The sequence below is a fragment of the Saccopteryx bilineata genome, chromosome 1, assembly GCF_036850765.1.
Source record: "Saccopteryx bilineata isolate mSacBil1 chromosome 1, mSacBil1_pri_phased_curated, whole genome shotgun sequence".
Taxonomy (NCBI): domain Eukaryota; kingdom Metazoa; phylum Chordata; class Mammalia; order Chiroptera; family Emballonuridae; genus Saccopteryx; species Saccopteryx bilineata.
In genome coordinates this window covers 345,777,315-345,797,578 of record NC_089490.1, presented here as the reverse complement: position 1 = coordinate 345,797,578, position 20,264 = coordinate 345,777,315, and the positions used below count along the sequence as shown (strand labels likewise).

The 20,264-nt window shown below is 44.7% G+C and overlaps 1 protein-coding gene and 2 non-coding genes across 4 annotated transcripts; all 3 read left to right on the top strand.

Annotated features, from left to right (window-relative positions):
* Positions 1–2,111: 2,111 nt before the first annotated feature.
* On the top strand, positions 2,112–19,810 carry RPS3 (ribosomal protein S3). Of its 2 annotated transcripts, none has more exons than XM_066250002.1 (7): positions 2,112–2,209; positions 3,359–3,489; positions 3,821–3,914; positions 4,405–4,499; positions 6,647–6,834; positions 7,256–7,452; positions 19,652–19,810. In XM_066250002.1, exons 1-6 carry the CDS (start codon positions 2,180–2,182, stop codon positions 7,447–7,449), a joined length of 732 nt encoding a protein of 243 aa, XP_066106099.1. In that variant the 5' UTR covers positions 2,112–2,179; the 3' UTR covers positions 7,450–7,452; positions 19,652–19,810. The 2 variants fall into 2 exon arrangements, with proteins under 2 accessions (XP_066106099.1, XP_066106092.1); XM_066249995.1 differs by lacking the exon at positions 19,652–19,810 and adding an exon at positions 7,922–7,996.
* On the top strand, positions 3,053–3,199 carry LOC136321130 (small nucleolar RNA SNORD15). Its single transcript, XR_010728423.1, has one exon. It is a non-coding gene; the product is annotated as a small nucleolar RNA SNORD15 (small nucleolar RNA).
* On the top strand, positions 6,999–7,141 carry LOC136321129 (small nucleolar RNA SNORD15). The gene has a single exon (XR_010728422.1). It is a non-coding gene; the product is annotated as a small nucleolar RNA SNORD15 (small nucleolar RNA).
* Positions 19,811–20,264: the final 454 nt, after the last annotated feature.

Below are 20,264 nucleotides of genomic sequence, written 5' to 3'. Positions count from 1 at the left end.
CACAGTGCCCACAATCTAAGTGGAGTGAATAGCACAGTCAGGTAGATTCACCAGGGTTGAGATTTTAGCAACCAGTGAATTAACAGGCCATGGAGCTCGATGAAGAGGAGAATGAAGAGCAGAAGAAGATGACATATGAAGAAAATAATCTGTCCCTGGGTTCCTCACCTGACTGAGGGTTGTCACCGAATATTGCCCACTGGAGTCAGAAACCTAGGTATCATTCTCAATTTCCCCCTTCAAACTCAATCTGTCATCAAGATACTTCAGGTCCACAGCCTTTCTATCTCTTTGGTTCATCCACTTCTTTTCATTTTCCCTGGTAACCTCTGCTTAGCTACCCTAATAACTCTGTTAATTCCATGATATGAGACAGATATTTGCATCAGAATTATTTTAGTGCTTGGGAAAAGCACAAATGTCTTCTAGGACCTGACAAGAAATGAATGAAGCTGCCAGGGACTATGTGGCACATGGGAAAACCCTTTGCCATCTTACTGGAAAGAAAAATACAGTCATGTGGAAATGTGGGCCTGTTATTTTGCTAGATCTGTCTATATTTCTAAGAATAACCTAAAATAAGACCTGTGGTGGCGCAGTGGGTAAAGCATCCATGGGGAACATTGAGATTACCAGTTTGAAACCCTGGGCTTGCCTGGTCAAGACACACATGGGAGCTGATGCTTCCTGCTACTCCACCCCCCTTCTTTTCTCTCTCTCCTCTCCTCTCTAGAAATGAATAAATAAAATATAAAAATAAAAAAAAGAATAACCTAAAATAGTTTTATGGCTTTGCCTGTGGTGATGGTGCAGTGGATAGATCGTTGGACCTGGAATGCTGAGGTTGCCAGTTCAAAAGCTTGGGCTTGTTGGGTCAAGACACATACAACCAATGAACAACTAAAATGAAGCAACTATGAGTTGATACTTCTTGCTCCACCCCCACCCACCCCCTGTAAAAATCAATAAATAAGGTCTTTTAAAAATAGTTTTATGGAGAAATCTCCTGATTTTATAATTATTATTATTATTTATTTTGAGAGTATGTTTATTAAAGCTGGGGACAGTGAAACAAGAGTGAGTTTAGGATAGAAAAAGCAACAGGAGAGAGCGTAGATGGGGCTACTCTGGCTTACTGGAAAGTTGGAGAAAAGGGGGCCTGGAAGACAGGTTCAGGGGGTTAGTCCTGGACCAGCTGCGACTGCCCATTGCACCCCTGGTGGCAAGTCTGTAGGTACCCTTACAATTTAGGAGATGTACATCTGAGAGGGAAGAAATCCTTGGGCATGCTCAGCAAGGGAGAGCAAGTGAAATTTCCTGATTTTAAATGAAGGCAAACTTTTCAAATTTAACATAAAACTGTTAAAGTGTTTAGGGGTGAAGTGTACTGATGCCTGAAACTTTCTTTGAAATGTATCAAAAGATGCATTGGTGGGTGAATAGAGGGATGGTTAGATATGTGATAAAGCAAATATAGCAAAAATGTTCATCATAGTGCCTAGGTGATGCATATATGGGTATGTATGCACTGCACAATTCAACTTTTCTGTATGCTTGAAGAGTTTCATAGTAAAATATGGGGAGAAATATTTTTAACTGAAAAAGAGTTGTTGGCCCATAAGCCACTACTTTACTTCTTGTCACAAGTTAACAGACTTTATGAAAGTGAGGTAGGGGTAAATTAGTTAATAATATAAAGGACATAGAACAGTCCCTAGAATGCTTAATAACTGTGAGATAGCAGTTGGAACAGAGGAAATGAAAACGAACTGAAAGAGCTGGGCGCCTAAATAAATTTCACTGAGGATTTCCAGTCAATTTTCATTACAGACTGTAGGATCCAGAGTTCTGTCCTTGTTAAACTCTGTTGCTCTGTGAGCTTATACTTGTAATTTCCATCTCTGCGCCTCACGTTCATTTTTAAACTACACTAGTGAGAACTGGACTCTAAGCTCCCCTACAACTTCCAAGTTCTGCTGCTCCCTTTTCGGTTTCCTCTTGTAGTTATCGCCATTACTCTTCTCCCAACCTGACCAGCTTCCTTAACATAAAAACTACATTTCCCATGAGCGTCCACAGGCGTCAACGTCGCGAAGTTCTTCGTTGTCGCTCCGCGCCCTTTATAACTACTTCCGTCTAGGAGCCACTTCCTTTTCTTTCGGCGGCCCACGGCGGCAAGATGGCGGTGCAAATTTCCAAGAAGAGGAAGGTAAGATGATGGGGTTCGGGTCCAGAAGATTGCAGCGCAGTGCGGGTTAGAGGTGCTGTCGTGGGACCCGCAGCTCTGTCTTGCCCCGGGAAGTGGTTCGGCCCGCGAGGCATTACCGCGGGCTGCGGATGGCGGTGGATTGAGTACCGGGCCCGAGCCCTGGGAGCGCAGTGTGACGGGGAAAGGGAGACGAGTTCTACTTGTTCCGGGCGAAGAGCAGAGAGGAGCACCAGGTACCTCTTCTGCCCGGGAGAAGGTGCTTGTGAACATCCCTAGGTGAACAAGTAAAATTAATAAACGTGTGGTCTTTTGAGAGCGTGAGCTGAGCCGTTCGTTGCAGGTCGTAACACCGTGGCTTTGGGAAGGGGTGGTAGCTGTGTATTCTTACTGGTCGTGTCTGGGTGCCCCCTTCTGACCCCCGAGACCTTCCCTGGACAGGCTGCTGACAGTTGATCGCTCTCTCTAGGGCCCAAGGAAAAGACACGGGCAAGTGGAGGGAGGGAACCTGGGAAGAACGCTTCCTTGAGTTGAACTTTTCACCTTTACGTGGGAAAGAACTGTAAAGTCCATTTGCTTTAGAAATAGGCAGTTGGTCATTTTTTTTAATACATGCATGTTAAAATTAAATCCACAGGCTTTTGTGTGACTTGCTAGCTTTACATCAAGTAAGGCACGATAACGTGTCCGGGATTCTTTTGATGGTCCAAGTTTGTCTCTGTAGTGAGACTGATTAATCTCTCACTTGAGTGGTACCCCTGCTGTGCTGAATGAATGAGTTCTAAATGTATCATTTTAGAAACAGTTCTTATTTAGCACATGTACCTGTAAGTAACAGCCTTAACCCTTCAATGAAGAGAAGATGACGAGTCTGATTGGAGGTGTTACTGTCCAGGTGGCCCCTACTGTGTGCTGCGTTCTGTGGCATAGGTTTCAGGGCCCTGGGTCAAAGTAACCACCAAAAGATGACCTAGAGGCATTTGTCTGAGAAGGGTTGCTACACTCCTGTCTGAACAAGGGTAATATGATTGATAATGGGTCATTTGCTGGAGGTGTTGAGTTTTGTGATGAAGGTTGCATTGGCTGAAAGCCTGGGCAGGAAAAAGTGAACCTGTATCCATGTCCTAATTTTGAATTTTATTTTTTGGTTAGTTTGTTGCTGATGGCATCTTCAAAGCTGAACTGAATGAGTTTCTCACTCGGGAGCTGGCTGAAGATGGCTACTCCGGAGTTGAGGTCCGAGTTACACCAACCAGGACAGAAATTATTATTCTGGCCACCAGGTAAAAGCTCATTTTCTTATTTTATTATTGATTGCTTTTAGAGAGAGACAGAGAGAGAGAGAAGATTCATTTATTGCTCCACTTAGTTGTGCATTCATCGGTTGCTTTCTGTATGTGCCCTGACTGGGGATTGAACCTGCAACCTTGGCATATTGGGACAGTTAACCAACTGAGCTCAAACTCATTTTTAAATCAAACTTGTTCTTGTCATCCAAACTTGATACTTGATTGTGTCTGATGAGTGAGCTTTTACTACTGCATATGTGCAGTATTTGAAGTTAGATCCAGAATTTTGTGAGAGCTATGAATTGTAACTTTCTACTTTCCACAGGACGCAGAATGTTCTTGGTGAGAAGGGCCGTCGGATACGGGAGTTGACTGCTGTGGTTCAGAAGAGGTTTGGCTTCCCTGAGGGCAGTGTAGAGGTGAGTGCTCCTGGCTTATGCCAGAGGTAACTGGGCCTGGAAGTGGCTCCTTACGATGGTACTTCTAAATACGCTTACTACCCTGAAGACTTGGTTTATTCATGATCAGTGAATATTAGAAATGGTTTGGTGATTTTGTTGATGTTCTCATAATAAGTAGTGAGCTTAATTTTATAGGCCTGATCTGTTCAATTCTGGTGGTTAACAGATTTTATATTCACCTTGAGTGTAGTAATGATACATATTGTGGGCTGACGGCCCTGTCTCCTTGGTATGACTGTTGGAAGAGCTAGGGATGAGAGGGCAATGAGGGATCGTTCAGCCAGGGTCACTGAGTGTGTGGTAAGTGTGGGAGGTGAAAGAGTTTTAGTACTGAGGGATGCTATAGTGGTGTCTATGGCAGTATGTGCTCTATGATGAATTTGCTGGTTTTTAATTGAAAACAATGGAGGAAACAAGTTTTAGCATGTACCTCGTTTCTTTCTTAAAGCTTTATGCCGAAAAGGTGGCTACAAGAGGTCTGTGTGCTATTGCCCAGGCAGAATCTCTGCGTTACAAACTCCTAGGCGGCCTTGCTGTGCGGAGGTGAGTGTCCTTTCTTGTGTGGTTCAGAATAAGGTGTGTCTGCCGTTTATTAATTCAGCAATGAACCCTGTCTACATAGCATGCTCTGCTAGTCTATGAGAGTTTTAACAATAAGATACTTCCAGTTTAGTAGGAAAGGCTAATTAAAGAAGCAAGATTTTAAAGGAGTGGTCAGCGTTTTAATGAAGAACTAACTGTTCTGAGTGCTTTGGAAGTGAAACAAAAATAGAACTCCAGGGAGGGGAGGTTAGGATTCCTGTTGAAGTCATTCAGCTCTATCACGTATTAACTCTTCTGGGGACTACAAGGAGATAAGACACAGTGAGGTGGAAGATAGCTTAAAAATCTAGTCGTTTACTTTTGCAAGCTGTATATTGATGGTAATGTGGGGAGTGATGGACTACAGAGGACAGGAGGTGGTTGGTTGGCCCCGAGGCAGAGCCCCTGGACGTTTTTCATCAGACGAAGGACCTGAGGGCTGTGCTGTCGGCAGGTTGATGCTGGGATGGGTAGCAAAGGCTATAGGCCAGGACTTTTAGAAGACTACCCACCTGTTTTGAATGCCAGCTCCACCACTTGTAAAAAGTGATTCTTACAAGTTTGGTCCATGGGCCAGCATCACTGCCATCATCTGAAGGCGGCTTGTTAGAAAAAATTCTCAATCTCTCTCCTAGACTCACTGGTTTGGAAAGTGGTAGTGTAGGTCAGCTACCCTCTTAACAAGCACACCTTTGATTTTTGCATGCACTGAAGTTTGACTTGGAAGTTCTGAGACCTGAGCAACTTATTTCTCTGACCCTTAGGTCTCCTGTCTCTAAATGGGGAGCATTATATCACAACCTTTTTGTGAAGATTAAATGAGGTCATGTGTGAAAGAACGAACTTGGGGCATGGTGGTAAATCTTACTCTACTTTTCTATGGAAAGTGGCAGCTAGTTCCAATTAGTATCTCCCAGGTCGTAAACAAATGAGTTGGGAGGGGGCATAATATTTTAAGGCTTACTGGCAATTTATTGTTGATTGATTGATTGGTTTTAGAGACAGGGAGGAAGGGGGGGAGAGGGATAGAAGCAGACCGATTTATTGTTCCACTTATTTATGCATTCTTTGGTTGATTCTTGAATGTACTCTGTCCAGGGATTGACCTGTAACCTTGGTGTATTGGGATGACACTAATCAACTGAGCTACCTGCCCAAGGCTTACTATCAGTTTTATAGACCTACTAGAAATGTTCTTTCCAGCATGCTAATAGTTAAGGCAGCTAGGACCTAAATTGGTAGTTAGGGTACCTCATCAATGTGAATTCTGGAGGTTGAGGTATGTTTCAGCAAAGCATAAAGGTTTGTTCTGTGGCTGGGGTACTTCTGGATATTTACTGATAAGCATGCCTGATGTAGAAGTCTTGAGTTGTCGGGGCTGGACTGGACTGGAAAGGCTGCACCAGAATGATGGGGGGGGGGGGTGAGGGGAGAGTGTCAACTTGGTAATCATGAGTTGGAGTGTGGGCTCAACCTTGGTTGCACATTATATTCAACTGGGGAGTAACTTTTTTTTTAAATGCTTGTTCCTGAGTTTTACCATGCCTGCCTCCCCAGATTAGCAATTTAATTGGCCTAATGTAGGGCCTATGCTTAGAAAACGTACAGGTTTGTTCCTTTTTTTTTTTTTTTACAGAGGCAGAGAGTGAATCAAAGAGAGGGTTAGACAGGGACAGACAGGAGCGGAGAGAGATGAGAAGCATCAATCATTAGTTTTTCGTTGCGCGTTGCAACACCTTAGTTGTTCATTGATTGCTTTCTCATATGTGCCTTGACCGTGGGCCTTCAGCAGACCGAGTAACCCCTTGCTCAAGCCAGCGACCTTGGGTTCAAGCTGGTGGGCTTTTGCTCAAACCAGATGAGCCCGCGCTCAAGTTGGCAACCTCAGGGTCTCGAACCTGGGTCCTCTGCATCCCAGTCTGACGCTCTATCCACTGTGCCACCGCCTGGTCAGGCCAGGTTTGTTCCTTTAAAGGAACATTGAAAACAGGGCAGACTCATAAGTCTTGTTTTTTTCTTTTTGGGGTTTTTGTTTTTAACATGGCATGGGGTTGGTGATCCTGTCTTTGGTGATAACACAAGTGGTTATCTGTCTCGTTTTCCCAAAGGGCCTGCTATGGCGTGCTGCGGTTCATCATGGAGAGCGGGGCCAAAGGCTGTGAGGTCGTGGTGTCTGGGAAGCTCCGCGGGCAGAGGGCTAAGTCCATGAAGTTTGTCGATGGTCTGATGATCCACAGCGGGGACCCTGTTAACTACTACGTGGACACTGCTGTGCGCCATGTGCTGCTCAGGCAGGGTGAGCAGTTGGGAGCTCTTGGGACAAAGGGACTTAGTGATAGATGGGGTTTTCCATGCATCCCTTAGGGTTTCGGAATTCATCGTTGGAGTAGCAGAGCATGTTAGTGCTCAATGGGTCAGATCTAAGAGTTGGTTTGTCTTTTTCTCAGCCACCTGTGTACCCTTCAGTGATGACACGATGACGAGTCAGAAAGGACACGTCCTGCTCTTGGTCCTTGTCAGTGCCATGTTCTGTGGCACTGCATGGGTTCCTTTTGCAAAAGTGTTCTGTTTATTGATTGAGTAGAGGCATTTGTCTGAGAAGGGACCAGATCCAGGGTTGTTTGAGTAATTTACTGTTCTCTTTCTCTGCCCTGTTCTACTGTGTAGTGGGGTCAGCAAAACCACCGGTAGGTTCTAACTGTGTTCCTATCATCTAGGTGTGCTGGGCATCAAAGTGAAGATCATGCTTCCTTGGGACCCTAGTGGTAAGATAGGCCCTAAGAAGCCCCTGCCTGACCACGTGAGCATCGTGGAACCCAAAGATGAGATACTGCCCACCACCCCCATCTCGGAACAGAAGGGTGGGAAGCCAGAGCCACCTGCCATGCCCCAGCCAGTACCCACAGCATAACAGGTATGTCTCTAGCAGCCTCTTGGGTGGAATAGGACCCTATTCCTTTGTCTCCCTACTATTACTTGTATTGCACACTGTGGTAAGCATTTAGTGAATAATAATGGATGGCACTTAATTTACTTGGGAGAATGGAGGTTGGAGCCAGGGACACTTTTAACACCCAGGGTTCTATTGGGAGGGGTGTTTGGCCTTGGTCTCTTAAATCCTATGTTTAGTACAGTATTTAAAGTAGGTATTTTCCTTTATTGTCCTCTTAAAAAATTTCAAAGTACTCTTGCTATAATTCTATCCTTCAGCAACCCCCTTAAAACAGAACAGTGGGGTGGGGGGTGGGGTTTTCCTAAATGTTCTTTATGCTTATTAATCTTCATGCAAACCCTAAGTAGAAGTGTATACCTGTTTGGTAAATGAAAGAACTCAATACTCATGAAATTTCCTTTCTTACTGTTGTACTTTATTTCATTTTTAGAGTCTCCTTGGCAGCTGGATCTGGAGTATGAATGTTGCTCTATAAATACTTTTAATAAAATCTTTTTAAAAGATGCATGGCCTGCGTAGACTGTACATCCAGTATTCAGACAGAGGGTCGTGTCACCTCATCAGAACATTACTTGATTTTTTTTTAGGGTTATCTGGCTCACAGTGTTTCTGTGCTTTTTCTGAAATCCTCTTGGTTTCAACTGGACTTGGGAGACAAGGGCCAGAACAGTAGGGCCGAGGCAGAGCTAACCAGAGAGTGCCATCTGTTGGGAGTAAGTGGTGATGCTTCTTTAATCCTCACATCTCTAATGTGTCAAGGGAATTTGTGCAAGTGATAAGTATGGAGCACAGAAGTAAAAACGTTAAAATTGTCTGTTTTGTCTGGTGTATTTTGAAGTGTTTTCTATTTATGTCTATTTACAAGCAGTTGAATGCTCTTGGTATACTCAGGTAAAACTAGTGAGGAACAGACTGGCATAATTCTACAAGACTAATGATGACTAGATTGATTTTATCACAGAGAACTGGCCTTCCTAGTCACAGCTGTCATGGGCCTGGAGGGCCACGTCAGATAGCCACACCATCCTGGTGGTGATGAGGCCTGGCTGTGAAATACCCTGGCCTCACAGACCTCCTAGTAGGTACTCAGATTGGTTGTCTTTTCGACTAGTCTGTAAGCCACACGAGGACAGGCGCTGCACATTATATTATACTGCTTGGCACTTGGGATGGGCATAATATTTTAGTGAATTGTGTTTGGAATGCATTGACAGATCTCTAGATCCCCCCACCCAACTTTTAATAAGAATCTTTCATGTTTATATTGATTTTTGTCTAGACTAACATCCTACTGTTTTTATCAGTATTGATGGATTTGAGACCACTTTCTATTAGAGAATATTCACCTTTTTATTCATATTAGAAAGAGAGTGGGGGGGGGGCAGGAAGCATCAACTCCCATATGTGCCTTACCAGGCAAGTGCAGGGTTTTGAACCAGCGACCTCAGCATTCCAGATCGACGCTTCATCTACTGCGCCACCACAGGTCAGGTCGAGATATTCACCTTTTATAAGGCTTTATTCCCTGTAGGTAAAGCTGTTGGCACTTTGCAATTTTACTGGAAATGGAACTGTTTGAACTGAGCTATAAGCTGCTGTATTCCTGTACTTCTGAATTTGTGTAGTTCATTTATGAGGGGAGTATTTTTAGAGAAACTAGTTAAACTTATTTGAGCATCCAAAGGGCTGGGTGCTGGTTACAGGTTATGACAATCCTGGTCATCTGGAATCTTAGCATCTAGTTACTTACACAGCCAGTCACAGGTCTTCATATAGATTAGGTGACTTTGTAAATTTCCTTACTTTCCTAGTGAATTTTCTACAAACCTCAGTCCACTAACATTAGACTGGCATAGTTCTACAAGACTAATGATGACTAGATTTATCACAGAGAGAGGACTGGCCTTCCTAGTGACAGCTGTCATGGGTCCTACGCATGCCTGATTGTTACTGCATCCAGCATTCAGACTGAATTAGTCTATAGGGTTCAGTAGTGCTAACTTCCCACCAGGTGGTGCTGTAACAAACGTACCAAAGTAGCAGCTTGGAAAGGGAAAATAAACTAAAGTACAGATGCTCCTTCAGGGTTTGAGACCCTGAGGTCACCTAACCTACCGACTGTCAGCCTAGCTTACCTTAAATGTGCTCAGAACACATATTTTACAGTTGGGCAATTATGTTGAGTTTTCATCTCAAGAGTAATTACCTTCTTATCAGAAGTAGGAGATGGGGCATTTTGTAGACATGATGGGATGCAAAAACACAAAACACTTCAAAAATGTTGGCAACACACACAGTACACTGTAGGTCAGTGGTCCCCAATCCCTGGGCCGCAGACCTTAGGTGAGCACTCAGTAACCACAGTCCATTAAGAGATACAGGCAGCCCTGGCCGGTTGGCTCAGTGGTAGAGCGTCAGCCTGGCGTGCGGGGGACCCGGGTTCGATTCCCGGCCAGGGCACATAGGAGAAGCGCCCATTTGCTTCTCCACCCCCCCCCTTCCTCTCTGTCTCTCTTCCCCTCCCGCAGCCAAGGCTCCATTGGAGCAAAGATGGCCCGGGCGCTGGGGATGGCTCCTTGGCCTCTGCCTCAGGCGCTAGAGTGGCTCTGGTCTTGGCAGAGCGATGCCCCAGAGGGGCAGAGCATCGCCCCCTGGTGGGCGTGCCGGTGGATCCCGGTCGGGCTCATGCGGGAGTCTGTCTGACTGTCTCTCCCCGTTTCCAGCTTCGGAAAAATACAAAAAAAAGAGAGAGATACAGGCAGAGGATATCACTACCATCTCACAAATGGTCCATGGGCCATTTGGTACTGGTCTGCAGAGAAAGAATAAATAACTTACATTATTTCCATTTTATTTAAGTCTGATGTTTTATATTTTAAAAAGGACCAGATTCTCTCTGTTACATCCGTCTAAGACAGTCTTGACGCTTGTCTCGGTCACGTGATAGATTTATCCGTCCCACCCTAAAGGCGGGTCCGTGAAAATATTTTCTGACATTAAACCGGTCTGTGGCCCAAAAATGGTTGGGGACCACTACTGTAGAGTATCAGTTGTTTACCACCCCCCACTCCCCCAGTGTGGGGCTGACAAGCTGCAGCTTGTACCACTGCCCAGCATAACGAGAGTATTGTGCTGCATAATGCTAGCCTGGGAAAGGTTGGAATTTGAAGTTAGTTTCTGCTGCAGGGGTATCGCCTCTGCACCATCATAAAGTTGAAAAATCTTAAGCAATGTCATTTGGGAATCATGCTGACATGCAGGAAAGTACAGCTAGTGCTCAACTTATGACCACGATTGGTTCCAACAGACTGGTTGTAACAATTTGGTCGTAAGTTGAGTAGGCTATATGTACAGTACTGTGAAATGATGTTATAAAAATCTTTAAGTCATATTTTATAATTTTATTTCATTCTTGTACTGAGTCTGGGGTAACAGTTGAAATGGTGCACACGGAGATGGTAATGCTGCCGGAAGCTGGTCCGCACTGTCGTACACCCAGCTGGACAATGCTTCCGCTGCCAGACGCGGAGCAGTCATGGCTAGTGATTGTGATCATAAAGTTGAATGGTCGTAAGTTGCATAGGTCATAAGCCGATCAATACCTGTATGCACATTAGCACTTAAATGTACAGCTTGAATTGTTAGCATGAACACCCCTGTAGAGCCATTATTTAAGGTCAGTAAAGGAAGCGAAGTTTAAGCTTTTTATTTCAGAAAACCATGCAAGATAAAGGTAGAGCTTAGGTGAGCACTCAGTAACCACAGTCCATTAAGAGATACAGGCAGAGGATATCACTACCATCCCCCAATTTTCCCAGTGAATGGGTTTCCATATTTTTTTTAAGAGGGAGACAGGAACAGAATGTGTGGGTCGGGGGAGAGATGAGAAGCATCGATTCCTAGTTGCTTCACTAGTTTTATTGGTTGCTTCTCATATGTGCCTTTGGGTGGGGGGGTGACGCTGAGCCAGTGACCTCAGGGTTTTGACTTGGGGCTCTCAGCATCCCAGACTGATGTTCAGTCCACTGTGCCACTACTGGTCAGGCTCAGCTGTCATTTTCTTTACATCTCTAAGGTTCCAGAAAAGCGCTTCTGACTGGCCAACCCTGGTATCTGAGCCAGTTGCCAGGGGTCAGGAGAAAGATAGCTAGCCCCACCTGACGTGTGATGACAGTGGATGAAGTGTCAACCTGGAGCACTGAGGTTGCTGGTTCAAAACCCTGGACTTCTCATGTCAGGGCAATTAGAGGAAGCACCTACCAGTTGTTGCTTCTGATCCCCTCCCCCAACCCCCAAAATCAATAAATAAAATCTCCTTTAAAAGATAACTAGCACCTTTGTTTTTCATAGGGGAGGTGAGGCTCAGACTCATACACTAATTCCTTCCCCTCAATAGGCAAGGTATTAATACTGGGCAGCCAAAACTGTGTTGTGAAATATCCCTTGGGAGCTGCTGGTGGAAATATGGCTGTTGGCAATATGGAAGCAAGTACGAAAGCCTTTTTTGTGTGTGTTTGTATTTTTCTGAATTTAGAAGCGGGGAGGCAGGCAGACTCCTGGCATACGCCCAAATGGGATCCTCTTGGCATGCCCACCAGGGGGCGATGCTCTGTTGCAGCTGGAGCCATTTTAGGACCTGAAGCAGAGGCTAACTTTGCTCCAATGGAGCCTTGGCTGTGGGAGGGGAAGAGAAAGAGGAAGGAGAGGAGAAAGGGTGGAGAAGCAGATGGGCACTTCTGTGTGCCCTGACCGGGAATCGAACCTGGGACTTCCACACACCAGGCCGACGCTCTACCACTGAGCCAGGGCCAGGGCCAGTACGAAAGCCTTTTATGAACTTTTTACCAAGGCTCTGAAGAGTAGCTTGTGATCTTTAGGATATGTAGCAGCTAGTGATGGGCCTCACAAGAGCTGGGAGCTCAGTGACCCATGAGGCAGGAAAAGAACACTTGCTGAAGTATGAGAATTTGGGAATAGGCCCAGAGGGCAAGCAAGGATTTGGGACCAGCCAACAAAAGCAAAACAAAAACAAAAACAACCCCCCCCCCCAGGATTGGGGACCAATGGACAACAGCCCTAGAGAACCAGGAAAAGGACACAGGAACTTATAGGGTTAAGGAAATGGTTAAAGTTTGTTTTTTTTTGAGGCGCTAGTTCTACCTCCAGACAGAATTTGGGGTTGCAAAATGCTTAGAAAGGCTGCTAAAGCAGGCTGTGGGTCTTGCTCTTCTCAGCTATGTTCTCACTCTCAAGAGGAGGTCCAAGAAACTTCAGCCATGGACCCTGGATCCCCACCTCCACTCCTGGCTGGATAGAAGTTATGAGAATGTCAGCCATGGTGTGATGGATTAAAGGATGCTCTTCTCTGCAGAGCATTTTACAAAGAGGACTTGAGAAATGGCTTTGTAACAGAAACCTGGTTTCAAGTCCTGGTGCCAAAACTGATTTACTGAGGCTTTGGTCCTTATCTCACAGGGCTGCTGTGGGAGTTAAAGGCGATCTAAATGCCAATATATGTCTCTTTAATACACATCATCTAATGTATTATCTCCGTTTGGAGACATTAACAGTTAAGAGCCCAGGCCTTCAAGCCAGACTGATTCAAAACCAAGCCCACAACTTAGCATGAGCACATCTCTGTCCATTTGCTCACCTGCATGTATGCTCAGCGAATGCTAGCTCTTGTTACTATTACTACTTAAACATATCCTCATGGTAGTCAGTATAGCTAACTTCATGATAATGGATTCTCCCCATCCTATGTGCCCTGAGCACAGGCTGTGCTTTCTGCCTCTACAGGAAGTGGGCACAGCTGGGCAGGTATGTCTTGTTTTACAGGTATTGATCTTAGTTTTTTAATATGCCATGTTCCATCTAGTGATTGTTTCTGAGCTCCACTATTGCTGTGTTTAAATGCAGCTATTAATGTGTCTGTATAGTCTACCAACACTTAGGTATTGAGAGTCAACATTTTTAACCTCAAAGATTGTTTTTCTTATTACATCAGGTTATGTTATTTAATCTATGAAACAATGCATTTCTGTGTGTTATTAGTTACATGTATAGCTTGATAAGCAGCATGACCATGTTGAGAAGATCATGTGCCTTGAGCCTGCTGTGACATGTCATTTATTCTCCCTAACGTCCCTGTAATGGACAGATCCCATTACTAACCTCATTTTAGAGGGATTTTAATTAACTCATGCCATAGATCTTAGGTGAATGAGTGATTTCTTAAGCCTTGAGAAATATTTATACTGTCTCAAGATCTGATCCCATTTCCTCATATTCAGAAATAAGGTGGAGCCGCAGTAGCTCTAAAAATGGAAATGAACCCATTGAACCTCTACTGCTCTGTCGTACCAGCTCAGCCAGCTAGATGCAGCTGGACCTCTGTCCACTGAGTGGGGAGGACTGCTGTGATGGATTCATCCTGCCTTCACTGATGGGCCATCATCAGCACCCATGACCAGCACAAGTATGATATTAGCACAACTCTGAATATACTAAAAACCATTGAATTAGGCTTTTCAAGTGGGTGAATTTTGTGGTATGTAAATTATCTCAATAAAGTCATATATATATATATGAAATATATGTATATATGCATACATATATGTGAATTAAAACAGCAATTTCAAATTTTCCTTGTTTTGAAGGTATATATACCCAAATGAGCAACATCCCTTGAATGCAGTAAATGCTCATCAGCATCTAGGTGTGAAGCTGGAGCTTAGTAATGTAACTACTGATTCTAGATTTCAGATACATCTCTGATAGGCTCCAGCTTATCATTGCTTTTGGGGATTTTTTTTTTTTTCTGAAGCTGGAAACTGGGAGAGACAGACTCCCACATGCCCCCGACCGGGATCCACCCGGCACGCCCACCAGGGGGCGACGCTCTGCCCACCAGGGGGCGATGCTCTGCCCCTCCGGGGCGTCGCTCTGTTGTGACCAGAGCCACTCCAGCGCCTGGGGCAGAGGCCAAGGAGCCATCCCCAGCGCCCGGGCCATCTTTGCTCCAATGGAGCCTCGGCTGTGGGAGGGGAAGAGAGAGACAGAAAGGAAGGAGAGGGGGAGGGGTGGAGAAGCAGATGGGCACTTCTCCTGTGTGCCCTGGCCGGGAATCGAACCCGGGACTTCTGCACGCCAGGCCAACGCTCTACCACTGAGCCAACCAGCCAGGGGTTTTTGGGGATTTTTTTTCTGACTTAGTTTTGTTTTGCACTTTCATTGTCAACATGCAATATTTTTGATGGCTCATAATTTTGTGCAAGAAAGGACAGCCATCTTCTTTTTCTTTTTTTTTTAATTCATTTTTAGAGAGGAGAGACGGAGAGAAGGGGAGAGGAGCAGGAAGTATCAACGCCCATATATGCCTTGACCAGGCAAGCCCAGGGTTTTGAACTGGCGACCTCAGCATTTCTAGGTCGATGCTTTATCCACTGTGCCACTACAGGTCAGGCGACAGCCATCTTTACTTCATAATTTTAAAACATTTTTTAGATTTACAAAGATCAATTAGAATGACCAAGCCAGTGAATTAAAAAAAAAATACATTTTTATAGCATCTATTTCCTCAGTCACTTACACACCTGTCTTCAGCATGTCTTCACTTAGAACTAAAACAGTATGAAGTAAATTTGGTGCATAAATATCATAAAAGATGAAAGAATATTGTCACACCACCTTTTAGCAAAACAGGATGGTCCAGGTTTTTGTCATAAAAATCTTGTGTGATGCCTGACCTGTGGTGGCGCAGTGGATAAAGTGTCAATCTGGAAACACTGAGGTCGCCAGTTCGAAACCCTAGGCTTGCCTGGTCAAGGCACAGATGGGAGTTGATGCTTTCTGCTCCTCCTTTCTGTCTGTCTTTCTCTCTCTAAAATGAATAAATAAAAAATATTTAAAAATCTTGTGTGATGAAATCCTGTTGAATGACTTCACTAAATTTTTTTTTTAGAAATACTCATTCCACCAATTCTTGAATTAGAGAAAATTCATGTGACCAATTTACCCATCATCCTTAGAGACAAGAGTGGTGCAGTGTGCCTCTCTGCATTATTTTTCTAACTTGTGTAATAAGTGAAATGTCCTCTATAAAATCTTGACCTGGAATTCTGCAGTTGCTGGTTTGAAACCCTGGGCTTGCCTGGTCAAGGCCCATGGGAGTTGATGCTTCCTGCTCCTTCCCTCATTCTCTCCTCTCTAAAGTGAATTTAAAGAGAAGAAAATGTCTTCTGTCAACTTTTGTCATGGATGCGAATGAAAACTGAATCTTTTGTTGTTGATTTTACAGAGAGTTATCCCGTTTATGCACCCATTGGTTGATTCTTTTTTTTGTTGTTAAATGAGAGGCAGGGAGGCAGAGAGACTCCTGCATGCACTCTGACCAGATTCACCTGGCAAGCCCCTTATTTGGTGACATTCTGCCCATCTGTGGCCACTGTTCAACCGAGCTATTTCAGCACCTGAGGTGAGGCCATGGAGCCATCCTCAGCACGAGGGGCCAACTTGCTCCAATTGAGCCATGGCTGCTGGAGAGAAAAAGAGAAGCAGGAGGGGGAGGGGTTGAGAAGCAGATGGGCACTTCTGTGTGTCCTGACCGGGAATTGAACCCGGGACATCCACACTCCGGGCCCACACTTTACCACTGAGCCAACCGGCCAGGGCCAAGATTTTTGATTTTAGGGTGGGAAGCATCAACTCATTGTAGTTACTTCTTATATGTGCCTTGACTGGGCAAGCCTGGGGTTTCAAACCAGAAACCTCAGCATTCTAGGTTGATGCCTTATTCACTGCACCACCACAGGTCAGGCAAAATCCTGAATTTTTAATGTTTATTTTTTCATGTTCTGGAGCAAGGCTCCAACCAACTGAACTATCTGGCCAGGACAAAATCCTGAATTCTTAACTGATGTCTCTAGACTTATTTTATACCTTCTTAAAAGATGTTAGTACTTGGGCAATGCAATATGGAAACAAAGATGATGTACTAGTGATTTATTTCATTGCATCTTCCTTCTAGGCAATGCCATCATTCTTCCATTTTCTTACCATTTTAGTCTTGTTTGACATAGTTGGGAATGATTGATGAGTAATATGAAATAATTTTTATGATTATGAAATAGCAAAATTTTTCAAGGTATAGAAAAATAAATTCATCAAGTTTTCAGAATTCATTTGGTGGTTATAAGAGAGAATGAATTTAATTCTACGTATTTTAAAAGTAAATTTTCTCATTGTTTCTTGGAAGCCCACTAAAAAAGAACAACAGTCATAAGAATTTTTTTTTAATTGGGAGGAAGGGAGATAGACTACTGCATGCACCCTGACTGGGATCCACCTGACAACCCGCATCTAGGGCCAGTGCTTGAATCAACCAAGCTATCTTCAGTGCCTGAGGCCAATGCTCAGACCAACAGAGCTATACTCAGCACCCAGGACCAGTGCTTGAACCAATTGAGCCACTGGCTGTAAGAGGGGAAGAGAGAAGTAGGAGAAGGAAGGTTAGAGAAGCAGACGGTCACTTCTTGTGTGTGCCCTGACCAGGGATCAAACCTTGGACAACCACATGCTGGGCCAACACTATCCACTGAGCCAGCCAGCCAGGACCCATAAAACATTCTTTAAATTTTTTATTTATTGATTTTTAGAGAGAGATGAAGGGAAAGAGGGAGAGAAACATCGGTTTGTTCCACTTATTTATGCCTTCGTTGTTGATTCTTATACGTGCCCTCACTGGGGATCAAATCTACAACCTTGTCATATCAGGATGACACTCCAACCAACAGAGCTATCTGGCCAGGGCAAAAATATTAGAACTGCTCAAAATACTCAAACAGAACCTGGCTTCAATAGCTTCTCATGGTATACCAAGAATTACGTCTTTGTTCTGGCAAACTGCACAGCTAAAGGGCCATGTTCAGGGTTCATGCTCTGGACTTGTCTGGTTACAGGAGGGTGGTGGGGGTAGAGAAAGAGTGGTCTTGGAGCCAGAGACAACATACGGACTATCAGGCAATGTATTAGGTGTAACAAGCAATCTTAGAAAACCAGGACGTATGGGGTGTCACCTTTTCCTCTCCAGAACGTGAACCATCTCTCCCCTCATTCAAGGAACCATCTCTCCCCTCATTCAAGGGAAGGAACAATATCCTGCCAGGCTGGGATTTTCCATGGTAGAGAGGATGTATCTCCTACTCCTGAACAACTCTTGTGCTTCTTTCAACATCATTCTCTCAGATTAGCAGAGCCTAGGTGAGGCTGCACGGAGAGAGCAGGCTTTGGAATAATGGCCCAGATTGGAATCCTGGCTCTGCCATCACTCACCAGCATGCTGACCTTAGTAAGCAAGTCACCTAACAACTCTGAGTCTGTTTCCTCATTTGTAAAGGTGGTGGTGGTAGTGGTGTGGGTAGGGGACAGTAGTACCAACTCATATATTATGAGGGAGAAAGCCAGGAAACTTTGATTTAATGTATTCATTGGGAGGCTTTGTTCTGGGCACTGGGGAATACATGAAGCTGACACCTTTTCTGCCTCAAAGAGCATCTTTTGCGTGTGTCAGGAGACTGGAAACATAAAGGCCTGGCTGTATGCCAGGTGATAGAAGAGGGACAGATAAGGAAGGGCCACAGGAGAGAGTAGAAAACTGGGGGGTGGAGGCTGTCAGGTCCGCCCAGGCAGACAGCGAGAAGGGGGCATCAGCACTTGCGTGAGAGAGCACTGGGAGTACGGATGGTCATTGTGGGGAAGTGGTCCAGTCTTTTTGGCACACAGGAAGTGTGCCCGCCCAGGTGAGAGAGAGCCTGCCCTATATTTGCCCCTATCTTTTTCACTTGGGCTTTTGAGGGGATAGGCAAATACAGTAATAAAGTGCTTTCTTGCCTGGCCTGTGGTGGTGCAGTGGATAAAGTGTCGACCTGGAACACTGAGGTAGCCAGTTTCAAACCCCAGGCTTGCCCATTCAAGGCTCATATGAGAAGCAACTGCTGAGTTGATACTTCATCTCCTTCTCTCCCCTCTTTATAAAATCAATAAATAAAATCTTTAAAAAATAAAATAATAAAGTGCCTTCTTTGCTTTGTCCTGGGTGTTTTCCCTGGGATGGGGACAAGCAGGCTCTGAGCCTCCATCCTCTGCCATTATCAGCTGTGTCCAGACGGTCACAGGCTCCCTAAACTGGGATAATCAGGGTAGGAGCTCAGCTGGGACCTGGGTCTTTATGTGGGGCTGTGAAGGGCCAGCTCCAGATGGAAAGATCTCCCAGACTGGCCCTTGGCCTTTGGGAGATGGGATGGGCATTGGACTGGCCCTGTGATGGGGGAGTTAAAAGGAGATGATAGCTCTTCAAAAGGCAACCTGAGTGCAAATGAGGGAACCCCAGGTGGAGTCTGGCCAGCTCTGTCCTCTGGGCCTCAGAAACACAGGCACAGACCCTGCACCACTGGGCCTCTGCATCACAGAATCTCTTGTGGCATCTTTCATTTTCTCTCTTCTGAGGTCATCCCTCCCTATCCAGCAGTCTTATGTTGCTGTCTCTAGAGCCCCAGGCCAACTCAGGTGCTTATAATAGCATCGGGTTTTGGGTTAGTGCCCCTTGTTGATGCTGGGGGTCTTGCAGGCCCAGATGCACAGCCAGGTTGACTGGGTTCTCAGAGGCCTGTGGTTCTGGCACCCACCACCCAGTTGCAAGACTCAGATCCCAAGGCTGTTGGGGTTTTTGTTTTGTTTCAGCTTCTTTCATGAGTGGGGGAGCACCACCTCAGCCCTGGCTTCTAATAGTCTAGATTGGAATCCTATTTTAAGGTCTCTATTACACAGAGCTCAAATTTCTGCCTTCCTCAGGGATTTATAATTTTGTTGTCTCTACTCCTTTGCCATGTTTGTTTACTTATAAGCCTAGGCCTTCATCTTTTTAATTGTCTGGGTTTCACTTTGTCTATCTCTGCTAGGTGTCTGAATCTGAGAAGGCTGTTTAGAAAGAGAGCCATCCTGACTTAGAAGTGCTTCATTGATTTCTGTTGTTAGCTTCATTGATTCTGAAGATTCATGGAATCTTAATCATAGATTCCAAATATGTGGCCTTGGGTGATTCTCTTAATCTTTTCAAAGCAATTCCTTCTTTTTAAAATAGATATTAATAATTAACTTGCAGCCTGACCTGCAGTGGCACAGTGGATAAAACGTCGACCTGGAATGCTGAGGTTGCCGGTTCAAATCCCTCGGCTTGCCCAGTCAAGGCACACACAGGAAGCAACTACTACAAGTTGATGCTTCCCACTTCTGCCCCCCCAAATAAATCAATAAAATATAAGTGTGTGTGTGTGTGTGTATTAAAAGGGGAGAGGGTGGAAGAAGGGTATAAAGAGGGACAGATACAAGGTAACGGAAAACAGTTTGACTTTGGGTGATGGATATACAACAATAGTTCAAATGTTATAGAAATGTTGACCTGAAACCTATGTACTCTTATTGATCAACATCACTGTTAAATTAATTTTCTAAATAACATTAAAAAAAAAAACACTGCCGTCAACAACAAAAAAAAAATTAAAAAAATTAGCTTGCTAAAAGTCAAAAAAGTGTTGCCTGACCAGGTGGTGGTGCAGTGGAAAGAGCATTGGACTGGGACACAGAGGACACAGATTCAAAACCCCAAGGTCGCTGACTTGAGCACAGACTCACCAGCTTGAGTGTGGAGTCACTGGCTTGAGCGTGGCATCATAGACATGACCACATGGTTGCTGGCTTGAGCCCAAAGGTCGCTG

What these genes read in the sequence shown, in the direction of transcription:
- RPS3 (XM_066250002.1), top strand. Translation starts at nt 2,180, where the DNA reads ATGGCGGTGCAAATTTCCAAGAAGAGGAAG. An exon ending in AAATTTCCAAGAAGAGGAAG is followed by an intron (nt 2,210 to 3,358) that starts GTAAGATGATGG and finishes TTTTTTGGTTAG; the next exon opens with TTTGTTGCTGATGGCATCTT. An exon ending in GGCGGCCTTGCTGTGCGGAG is followed by an intron (nt 4,500 to 6,646) that starts GTGAGTGTCCTT and finishes GTTTTCCCAAAG; the next exon opens with GGCCTGCTATGGCGTGCTGC.